At 36.8% G+C, this 12644-nt stretch overlaps 1 protein-coding gene across 1 annotated transcript in view; it reads left to right on the top strand.

Annotated features, from left to right (window-relative positions):
• Nucleotides 1-5453: 5453 nt before the first annotated feature.
• The window catches only part of GINS3 (GINS complex subunit 3), a 46284-nt gene continuing 39093 nt past the window's right edge, over nt 5454-12644 (top strand). Inside the window, exon 1 of the mRNA XM_053695392.1 lies at nt 5454-5677. Coding sequence (XP_053551367.1) covers nt 5510-5677 — 168 coding nt within the window. The 5' untranslated portion in view covers nt 5454-5509. The remainder of the gene's footprint in view (nt 5678-12644) is intronic.

Raw genomic sequence — 12644 nt, 5'->3', positions numbered from 1 at the left:
CTATGAATTCCTTAATAATAATAACACTGTAAATATACATAGGACGAATATATATTTTTTATAATATTCGTATATTTTACTCTTTTTTTGGTAATTATTATTTAAAGGGACACTGTACCCCAAATTTTTCTTTTGTGATTCAGATTGAGCATGAAATTTTAAGCAACTTTCAAATTTACTCCTATTATCAAATTTTCTTCATTCTCTTGGTATCTTTATTTGAAATGCAAGAATGTAAGTTTAGATGCCGGCCCATTTTTGGTGAACAACCTGGGTTGTCCTTGCTGATTGGTGGATAAATTCATCCACCAATAAAAAAAGTGCTGTCCAGAGTACTGAAACCAAAAAAAAAAACTTAGATGCCTTCTTTTTCAAATAATGATAGCAAGAGAACGAAGAAAAATTGATAATAGGAGTAAATTAGAAAGTTGGATTAAAATTGCATGCTCTTTCTGAATTACAAAAGAAAAAATTTGGGTTCAGTGTCCCTTTAAATCCGTACATATGAATCAGATCAGTAGTTTATATTTGACCTCTATAATTTTTCAAGTGCCTACTTGTGCAAAATATTTTTCTGTGAAGAATAGTAATATGTTAATTATATCTATTGTCAGTTATCAAAATGTGGGTGCTGATACCCATCATTAAATAAGAAGTGGTATGCATATTAAATTAATGATATTTCTATTTAATATTGTGTGATATTAATTATGTGGAATAGTGGAGTGAAATTTTGTGTTGCAGTGATAATATGTGATGTTATTAGTGTAGAAAAATTATGAAAAACATTTAAAAAAAAAAAATTATTATTAAGATTTATATCAAAATTAATATATTATGAAAAAATATGCTTAATCATAAAGTGATGATGACAGGAGAAGAGGCATGTCATATGCCTCTAAAAAATACTATGTGATAGTGATGAACAAATTCTTGGTTGTGATATTGATCATTTTATTAGATTAAACTCAAGTTAAAATGTGAGAGTGTGTCTAAGTTAAAAATATGGAACTGATAGTTACCATACAACCCCATGTGTGGTAGTGTTGTAATAATATTCTTGAAGAGTATGGGGAGAGTAAAAACAGTGAGAATGGTCTTGCAGGAGTGTAGAGCACTTATGAAAAGTGAATACAAGTCAGTTTAACCCTTGAATTGCTGTAGAAACCATATTTCTGGGGGAAACCTAATTTAAGGCAAAAGGCTTCCTATGAGATTGCATTTCTCGTGGCCAGGAAGAGTATGCCGAGAGAAAAACAGTGAGAATGGTCTGGCATGAGTGTTGAGCACTCATGGAAAGCGAATACAATCAGTTTAACTCTTGATTTGCTGTATAAACCATATTTCTGATGGAAACCTAATTGTATGGAAATAGGCTCCCTATGTATATGTGTTTCGCGTGGCCAGGAAGAGTATGGGAAGAGAAAAAACAGGAGGTAAGATGGTCTGACATGAGTGTTGAGCACTTATGGAAAGTGGATACAAGTCAGTTTAACACTTGAATTGCTGTATAAACCATATTTGGGGGGGGGGAAACCAAATTGTATAGCAATAGGCTTCCTATGAGATTGTGTTTCCCGTGGCCAGGAAGAGTATGGGGAGAGAAAAAAACAGTGAAGATGATCTGGCAGGAGTTCTGGGCATTGAAGTAAAACAGATAAAAGTCAGTTTAACCCTTGCATTGCTTTATAAACCATATTTATGGGGGAAACCATATTTTATGGCATTAAGATTCCTATGAGATCCTGTGGCCAGTATGGGGAGAGTAAAAACAATGGGGATGGTCTGGCAGGAGTCAGTCATGGAAAGCAGATACAAGTCAGTTTAACCCTTGAATTGCTGTATAAACCATATTTCTGAGGGAAACCTAATGGTATGGAAATAGGCTTCCTATTAAATTGTGTTTCCTGTGGCCAGGAAGAGTATGGGGAGAGAGAAAAACAGTGAGGATGATCTGGAAGGAGTGTTGGGCATTTAAAAAAAAAAAAAAAACAGATCAAAGTCAGTTTAACCCTTTAATTGCTGTATAAACCATTTTTGGGGGGAAACAAATTTGTATGGATTCCGATGAGATTGCGTTTAACAACGCCAGGAAAAGTATGGGGCGAGAAAAAACTGTGGGGTGGTCTGGCAGGAGTGTTGAGCACTCATAGAAAGCAGATACAAGTCAGTTTAACCCTTGAATTGCTGTATAAACCATATTTCTGAGGGACACAAAATATAATGGCAATAGATTTGCTATCAGATTCTATTTCTCCTGGTCAGAAAGAATGTGTGGAGAAAAAAAAAAAAGAGTGAGGATGGACTTTCGGAAAGGCAGGAGTTTTGTGTTAGGAATTACAGATTAGAAATCAGTTTAAACCTTGAAAAGCGGATTAAAAAGCACAATAAAATGCACTAATTTGACTTTGAGATTGATTCGCCTGCTGCACTCATTTAAAAGTCACCCACATGTTCAGCAAGAGAGCTGAAATCTTAGTGACCATGGGCATATTTACTATTCAGTGTTTGGTTTTAATAGGTCATGAAACACACATTTCTTATTTATACTAATTGGAGGCTCCACATATATGTCTTTATTATTTTCAACAAAGGATATACAGAAAATGAAAGAAATGTGATAAAATAAGTAAATTGGATAGAGTTCTGCTCATTAGGCAGCTTTACAAATGTATGCATTTGTCATTGACACAACAAATGTGCCCAGATAGCTCCCAGTAGTGTATAACATGTTTTTTCATCAAAGGATAGATAATGAAACAAATGTGATAATAGAAGTAAATTGGAAATAGTTTGCTCATTAGGCAGCTTTACAAATATATGCCTTGTCATTGACTCAACAAATGAGCCCAGCTAGCTCCCAGTAGTGTATGACATTTTTTTTTTATCAAAGGACATACAAAGAATGAAATAAATTTGATAATAGAAGTAAATTGGAAATAATTTTGTTCGTTAGGCAGTTTTACAAATATATGCCTTGTCATTGACTCAACAAATGTGTCGAGCTAGCTCCCAGTAGTGTACTTTTTCAATAAAGGATATACAGAAAATGAATGAAATGTGATAGAATTATTAACATTTTTTATTAATCTTTATTTCATGAATATTACAACTTGTTTGTTTATGTACCTGAGTATTTAAACATTTTTGTGAAGAAGTAAATAAATGTATTACAGACATCCCAACCTGCAAAAACTCATTTCAGGGAGGTGGCTTCACCAGCTACTGCGCTGCCAACCCCCCTCCCAGTTATATATTGGACACCTTGAAACCCTAAATAAGATACAGACTTATCATTAAAGTAGCTTCCCACTAAAGTCACATTAAAACCACATACAGCAATCCTATTTTCCAGTGATCGTACACTTGTTGAATGCTTAAAGGGACACTAAACCCAATTTTTTTCTTTCGTGATAAAGATAGAGCATGACATTTTGAGCAACTTTCCAATTTACTCCTATTATCAAATTTTCTTCATTCTCTTGGTATCTTTATTTGAAATGAAAGAATGTAAGTTTAGATGCCGGCCCATTTTTGGTGAACAACCTGGGTTGTTCTTGCTGATTGGTGGATAAATTCATCCACCAATAGAAAAGTGCTGTCCAGAGTACTGGACCAAAAAACAGCCTAGATGCCTTCTTTTTCAAATAAAGATAGCACGAGGACGAACAAAAATTTATAATAGGATTAAATTAGAAAGTTGCTTAAAATTGCATGCTCTATCTGAATCACAAAATAAAAAATTTGGGTTCAGTGTCCCTTTAAATATTTTAGAATACAAAGTTTAATTATGTGCAGTAAATAAGGTAGTATTTGTGTTTTAATTTGATTAAAATAAGTGGGGGCTTTTTGGTTACTGATCCATGCTTTGAGGGTTCTATAACGTCCCAGCAACTAAAGGCATTCCTTAAAGAAACACTTTTCCGGATTTGGGCCACATTGGATCATGGTACTTGGAGTTTCAGGGAGATTGCATTCCATTTGCTGGCATCAGGGAGCCGCTATTACAATCAGGGAGACTCCCTGAACTTCAGGGAGAGTTGGGATGTCTGGTATTAGTTTTCAACAAAGGATATACAGAAAATGAAAAAAATGCGATAGAATTATTAACATTATTCGTATTAATCATTTATATTACAAACTGTTTCTTCATGTACTTGCGTAACCTTTTTTGTGCTGCAGTAAATTTATTAACAAAAGCTCAATTTGTAATGTATTGAAGATATTGAAGAAAGCCTGAGAAAAGCTGCATAGGAGCAGCTGAAGAAGGCTGCAGAAGTCATCTTAATTTCTCAATACTTCTGTATATTATCTGTTTTTCACATTATTAGCCAAACTACATGAGTAGCAGGCCTTTAACAATTGTTTTAACTCATAGAGAGTCCACAAATCATCATAACTTGTCAGACATCCCAACCTGCAAAACCTAATTTCAGGGAGGTGGCTTCACCCACTACTGCGCCTCCACCCCCCACCCCTCCCAGTTACATATTGGACACCTAGAAACCCTAAATAAGATAGAGACTAATCATTAAAATAGCTTCCCACTAAAGTCACATTTAAAAAAAAGTAGCTTTATTGCACAAGCACATACAACAAACCTATTTTCCAGTGATCGTACGCTTGTTGAATGCTTAAATATTTTAGAATACAAAGTTTAATTACGTGCAGTAACACCTTAAGGACCAGCTACGTACCCTGTATGTCGCTGGCCTTTTTTTGGGACTTGATTGTTTTATAGCGTGGTCTTTCCACCAGCATTGAGACTGCTCTATTCCACAAAGCCTGCTGGAGGGAGGGCATTAATAGCGTGTTCTTGCTAGACTCATGATATTATGTCCTGAAAAACCCTTTAACGACCAGTGACATACAGGGTACATTGTGGTCATTAAGGGGGTAAATAAGGTAGTATTTGTGTTTTATTTTATTAAAACCAGTGGGGGCTTTTTGGTTACTGATCCATGCTTTGAGGGTTCTATAACGTCCCAGCAACTAAAGGCATTCCTTAAAGAAACACTTTTCTGGATTTGGACCACATTGGATCATAGTACTTGGAGTTTCAGGGAGATTGCATTCTATTTGCTGGCATCAGGGAGCCACTATTACAATCAGGGAGACTCCCTGAACTTCAGGGAGAGTTGGGATGTCTGACTTGTACAGGTTCAAGAAGCAGTGAGTGGAGAGATAGCCGAGAGGCGGGAGAGGGGCTGCTTGCTTTAGGAGTGTGGAAAATGGGAGGAGCTGCAGTGGGGGGAGCTGCGAATGTTACCTAGGTGCCGAGGAAACGGCTTTCCATGGGGGAACCATTTTTTATGCAACACCCTCCTCTGTACTTACCAGTGTTTCCAGCAGATGGCGCCTAATAAAATTAGAAGGACTAACATAAGCAACGTTACCACGGTAACTGTTCCTGGGTCAGCTTTGCCTTGCTGTGACGCAGTGCAAGAGGCGTGGCCTGGGGCGCGCGCGGGAGATTCGCAACACAGCCAGATTAGTTTCGAGTACTGGGATGTGGGAGCCGTATAACCCTGTGCAGCCCGGACTGGGTAGGGAGGAGAATTTCCTATCTTTAGATGACTTGCTCATGTCACAGGAGAAGCTACCATGTCGTATTGCGAGCGGCTTTCCTCGACTTGGATTTCTGGAAAAAGGCGGCGAAAGTGACAGCATCCCTGAGGTAGCTGTTTGGGCTCTAAACGCTGCTGTCATATAGTTTAATGAGCCACAGAAAGGACCTAATATTTGCGGCTCCTTCGTTTATTTGATCCAACTCGCGTATCCTTGAGCTTGTCCAGGAATTCGTGTGTTTATTTACATTTTTTTTAACTATTGATATAACACGTAAATGCTTTATGGGTTCATGTATTCCAGAGGTTAAAACAAACCGTACTTTATCTAATTGTAAACAATTTTAAACATACACGACTCGCTGGTATGAGGCAGTATTTATTGTGAATACATCAGTCTGTCATACCTGCTAACAGAAGTATTTAAAGGGTTATCAAAAATGTAAATACTTTAATTCTTTAGACTAGAGTGTCTTTGACTAGCTACCCTGCACCTCTGTGTTTTAACCCCTGCAAAGGGATTAAACACACAGTAGAAGCTCTTGGGACCTGCAGAGCACTGCTTGTCCTGAACTACCCGGTGAGCAGCGTTAATTGCACGACCCAGCAAAGTAGAATTGTAAAACTACTGATGTAGTGTGCACGAAGCTTGCTCCCTTGCCTGTCCCGTGACAGACATGCTGATTTGCTGTTTAGGGCTAGATGTATCAACCCTGAGGCGTACAGGGGCGCGTATACGCGCCCCTGTACGCCTCAGCTCGCCTGCGGCGGGGCGCAATTACCCGCAGGTAATTAACATTGCACACGAGCGCAATTTTGTGCTCGCGTGCAATCCCGCCCCCTTCCCGCGCACAGCCAATCACGCGCGGGCAGGAGCTGTCAATCTCCTCGGTCGGACTCGACCGAGGAGATTGAATTTCGCCACAATAGATGTGGCGAAGATGTTGGGGAAGCAGCGGTCTGGTGACCGCTGCTTGATAAATCGCGGCAAGCAAGTTCTTGTGAGAACTTGCTGCCGCAGGGGCTTGATAAATCTAGCCCTTATTAATATCTTTTACAATGCTATGTGTATACTTAGGTCATTTTGAGATACAATATCTTTCTTTTTTACATGTTCAGGTGATATTTTCTAGTCAGCTTTTTACAGCTATGCTGTTTCACTTTCAAGTGTTTAAACATTTGGGTATCATGGCCCTTTAAAACAGTGATTTTCAACCTTTTTTTGCCGTGGCACACTTTTTTACATAAAAAAAATCCTGTGGCACACCGCCATCCCAAAATTTAAAAAAAATCACACATTGTAGCCTAATACAGTGTATGTGTGTATATATATATATATATATATATATATATATATATATATATATATATATATATATATATATATAGAGAGAGAGAGAAACAAGTATAAGCATAAAGACAGGACCTGGTGATGATCCCTGTAGTCCCACGCCAATAAAGCCAGCACTCGAGATTTAAGCAACACACCTTCCTTTAATGTCAACAAAGCATGCTTTGTTGACATTAAAGGAAGGTGTGTTGCTTAAATCTCGAGTGCTGGCTTTATTGGCGTGGGACTACAGGGATCATCACCAGGTCCTGTCTTTATGCTTATACTTGTTTCTACATTTATCTTCTGGTCGTGCATTTGAGTGGTTACTACATTGGTGAGTGCTGATCTTTTCTGTAAATATATATATATATATATATATATATATATACACACACACTGTATGTATTGTGATGCCATGCCTCCTACAAACTATACATGACATATTGACATTCATTCACAAACAATCATAATGATTGTCTATGAATGAATGTCAATATGTCATGGTTGTAAATGATGCCTGCCTGTCTGCCTGATGAGCCTGTCACATACCTCTCAATATTTCAAAATTTGAAAGAGGGACACCCCTGCACTGGGAGTAAAAAACAAGCAAAATTTAAAAAATATGTCACACTGTTGTCAATCTGCCGCGGCACACCTGAGGATCTCTCACGGCACACTAGAAAAACACTGCTTTAAAACATGTAAAGTTTAACATCACTTTAATTTTAATTAGAAATGCAATACAATGTTTTTCAAATACCACTAATTTATACCTTTAAACCTAAGAGTAGAAAAATTGTATTACTGCAAAGATGCTTTTTATGTCTGAAATGCACTCCTTTAATTATAGGGGTTTATCTTAAAGGTCAAGTTCTGCTCGTGCACTGCATGCATTTTTTTGTATTTAAAGGGACATATACTCGTAAGCTAAATCACTTTAAAACTAATGCAGTATAACTTAAAAGCTGACTGGAAAATATCACCTGAGCATCTCTATGTAAAAAAGGAAGCTATTTTACCTCACAATCTCCTCAGCTCAGCAGAGTAAGTTCTGTGTAAAACGTTATACTCTGCTGTAGGTAAAAAAAAATGATGAAATGAACAGCAGCCAATCTGCATTAGCAGTGCTGAGGTCATGAACTTTTACTGTGATCTCATGAGATTTGACTTAACTCTCATGAGATTTCATTGTAAACTTCCTTAAGATGAATAGGGAAATAAGATGAGAGTTCACAAGGCTCAATCCCTTAGCTGTCCCGGGACAGACATACTGATTTGCTGAAAAGAAAAAGTGGGTGTAGTAAGGGCGCTAACTGCTAAAGATACCAAAAAGTGTCTTAAAAGGTGATTTAGAAAACAAATAGGTATGTAAAAATTCGTAAAGGCTTTGTGTTAAAGACATAAAATTATTTAATAGATGTAAAAATATATTTCACATAAAAACACCATCATATAACTAAGCATAAAATATAAAATGCAACATTAGTAGAGACGTCTCTAACTTAAACCACTATGTTTAATTATTAGGAATATACTTATTTGGTTATTGCGGAGTAGACAGAAAATAGAGATACTTTGTATCTTATCAAAGACTAAATCTGTTTCTAGTTGTTAGATACAATAGTATAGAAAGACCATTTTCTTTGTTCTCTAAATATTTGGTTGTATACCTTACGTAAAGTACATATAAAAATCACTTAACACAACGATTTTCTTATTTTGTCACTATATGCATAAAAATTAAACTGTTAGGAAATGTTCATGATTGAGCTCATTTTTTATATATTAAGAGTCCGTTTTGGCTGGTAATTTAAATTTAGCAAGTTCTTAGTAGTGAGGCTGTGCAATATTGGCTAATAATAAAGATGCCTGTTAAGGATCGTACCTTTAAACTTGTTTATCCACCACTGCAGGGTATCCAATGCGTCCTGCGTCTACATCAATGTCATAGTGTGTCACAGTTGGCAACTACTTGTCAAGTATCGTACCTTAAAGCTTGTTTATCCAAGACAGCAGGGTATCCAATATGTCCTGCAGTGTATCTTGGCTAGCAGATTCCTCGTGTTCTCGGCGTCTTACGTCACACCCGGTACTTTGGGGGGCTTGACTCACGCCTGCCAATCAACGCTTTAAGAACTCGTCTTGATTCTTGCTTATAGGTTTCTTGTCTCTCAAATCTTATATTTGTATAAATATCACAGAAATTAGTGGATATAGTTTGGGAAATAATTTCCTTGTGGTATAGGTTTTTACCTGCCCTTAATGCACACAATTTTTTCCACCGCTAATGAAGTTATAGTTGGTATATGATCAACCCGGGTTGTTAGAAGCATCATTCTTGATAAAGCTCTAGGAGAGAGCGAAACGCGTTGAATTGTGGGACTGTGCACCTTGTTGACTAAACTAATAATTTCTATTACTATCTTATAACAACCTGGGTTGATTATAATATACCAACTATAATTTCATTAGCGGTGGAAAAACCTGCGTGCATTAGCACTAAGGGCAGGTAAAAATCTATACCACAAGGAAATTCTTTCCCAAACTATATCCACTAATTTCTGTGATATTTATACAAATATAAGATTTGTGAGACAAGAAACCTATAAGCAAGAATCAAGACGAGTTCTTAAAGCGTTGATTGGCAGGCGTGAGTCGAGCCCCCAAAGTACCGGGTGTGACGTAAGACGCCAAAAACACGAGGAATCTGCCAGCCGAGATACACTGCAGGACATATTGGATACCCTGCTGTCTTGGATAAACAAGCTTTAAGGTACGATACTTGACAAGAAGTTGCCAACTATGACATTGATGTAGACGCAGGATGCATTGGATACCCTGCAGTCGTGGATAAACAAGTTTAAAGGTACGATCCTTAACAGGCATCTTTATTGTTAGCCAATATTGCACAGCCTCACTACTAAGAACTTGCCAAATTTAAATTACCAGCCAAAACGGACTCTTTTAATATATAAAAAATGAGCTCAATCATGAACATTTCCTAACTGTTTAATTTTTATGCATATAGTGACAAAATAAGAAAACAGTTGTGTTAAGTGATTTGTATATGTACTTTACATAAGGTATACAACCAAATATTTAGAGAGCACAGAAAATGGTCTTTCTATACTATTGTATCTAACAACTGTAAACAGATTTAGTCTTTGATAAGATACAAAGTATCTCTATTTTCTGTCTACTCCGCAATAACCAAATAAGTATATTCCTAATAATTGAACATAGTGGTTTAAGTTAGAGACGTCTCTACTAATGTTGCATTTTATATTTTATGCTTAGTTATATGATGGTGTTTTTATGTGAAATATATTTTTACATCTATTAAATAATTTTATGTCTTTAACACAAAGCCTTTACGAATTTTGACATTCCTATTTGTTTTCTAAATCACCTTTTAAAACACTTTTTGGTATCTTTAGCAGTTAGCACCCTTACTACAACCACACTTTCTTTTCACTTATTGTTTAGATTGAAGGATCTAATCTTTTTTTGTAAGGTGTCTGATACCCCACATTTGACACCAGCGCACTATTTCACACACTTTTGTTCACATACTGATTTGCTGCTTAGAAGTCCTTTACAATGGGATGTGGCTACTGAGGAATTTTTTGAGGTAAAATATCTTTTTTTTTTACATAGAGATGTTCAGGTGATATTTTCCTGTTAGCTTTTTACAGCTATGCTACATCACTTTAAAGTGTTTCAACATTTGTGTATTATGGCCCTTTAAATGATTAGACCTTAATGATTAAAAAATCGGTAACTATTAATGTGAAAATTGTTAGCTATTACCTTTTTGTGGCATTTTTTCCTCCTTTATAAATTCAGGTTGATACAGCTAATCTAAGGCTACACTGGAAACTGTTTTAGTCTGGAGTGTGCTCCTGTGGCTTTGATTTGTACTTTGTCAAGAGTATCTGTGACTGAAGGTGTGCATGTGCACACAATGGCCAGTGCTACTAGTGTGGATATTGGTATAGTGAGGTTGATTTTAGGACCTCTCTGTCTCTCAGAACTGTTTAATGGGGATGTACTAGAAATCTTCATAGTAAGTAGGATTATATTTCTAAATTTTACACAAACTAAAAATGCATCATACATATGGACTAACAAAATACGTTTAGCTAAGATAACACTGTTTCAGTGATGGATTTTAATACACAAGGTGTGCAGGTAATGTGTACATATGCTCCATTCACCTGTATCCAAACACAGAATGCTGACAGTGGTATGTAGTGCAACAAAAATGACCTAGACAACCAGCAACAAGATGTTACTTTACTACTTGTGGTGTTTTTAGCGACAATCGAGGTTATATTACTGCTGAATTGTTTGATTTCCTGGTAGTCAAGGGTTTAAAATATTCTTTTTTTTTGCTGGTGATTATTTGACATATCTGTATGTAAAATATTGTCATTTCTCCCATAAAAAAGTATCTGGTTGTCAAATATTTTACGTTTTGATAGTACATTCAGTAAGTGCATACCATCAACATTAATCTCACACTTAAAAAAGCATTATTTTCAGATGTCATCTTACTTTTTAATGTCCCCTTAGAGTTTTTCTGAGTTTTGTCAAGTGGGAGATAAAGCCAATATTAAACATACTTTTGCACTCTAGAAATCTATAGCAGCAATCACGCTCTTGCACTACTGCTGTTTAGAAATACCAGTTTTCACTGCCTCTGTGTCTGCTTATAGAGGGATAGATAACTACAGTAGGCTGGTTACTACTCACCATGCTATTTTCCCTCCTGTACCTGCATCTCTCTTTAAAGGGACATTAAACACCTGATCAAAATTGCCGAAACCTACTTTTTCTTAATAAACATAAAGTAATCACTGCTGCCTATTTTGTCCGTTCATATTAGCGTGCGTTACAGGGGCACAGTCACATGGTCATGATGCAGTCATGTGAGACACACACACACACACACACACACCATATTGTCTATACATATACAGTACTTAGAGGAATCACATCTCTGTCTGCAGCGTGTGAGCTACAGTGTCTGAAAAGGTATTTCTCAGTGAGGGTATAAATATATTTAATTTCCCAGTCTATTATGCAGCAGGATTTAAATTAAAATGCTTATAACTACGGTGCTTCTGTTTTTGACTCTTTTTTTCTTTTCTCCCCCCCCCCCCCCGTTTTTTTTTTTTCTCAAACTCTGCCCACAAGTTTTATGCTCTAAGCCAGAGCTTTCCAAACTTTTCATGTCGGTGACACACTTTTTAGATCTACATCATTTCGCGACACAGTTGTACTGGCATACAGGAGGTTAAACTAACTTGTTTTAAGAGATACGGACACTTACATACATTTTGTAATTATATCATTTATGTAACAGTATGTAAGTATGTGCAAGAATTAAAAAAAGGTTTAACACCAATAGCTACTTACTATTTTAATGGGATGTATGAGGTTGATGGGATGAACACAGTTTCTGAATATTTGGTGGAATATTAGACACTCGCATTTTTAAGCTTCCCCTTCCTATCCATATATCAAGAGCAGGAACAGCAATGCACTACTGTGAGCTAGTTGCAAAAAAAAACAACCCACTGACTTCTGACTTCAGCTCAGCATTTAAGCTGCCACCCTCAGAGCTCGGGGAGTGCGATTGACTACTGCCCGCGCTGCAAACACACTGCTGTCCTACTCACTGACTACACATGCAGTTACGAGCCAATTAAGGAGACTACACGTGCAATCAGGAGCCAATG

Source organism: Bombina bombina, chromosome 1 (assembly GCF_027579735.1).
Source record: "Bombina bombina isolate aBomBom1 chromosome 1, aBomBom1.pri, whole genome shotgun sequence".
NCBI classification, from domain to species: domain Eukaryota; kingdom Metazoa; phylum Chordata; class Amphibia; order Anura; family Bombinatoridae; genus Bombina; species Bombina bombina.
The sequence above is the reverse complement of the archived record's forward strand: the minus strand, read 5'-3'. Positions and strand labels throughout refer to the sequence as shown.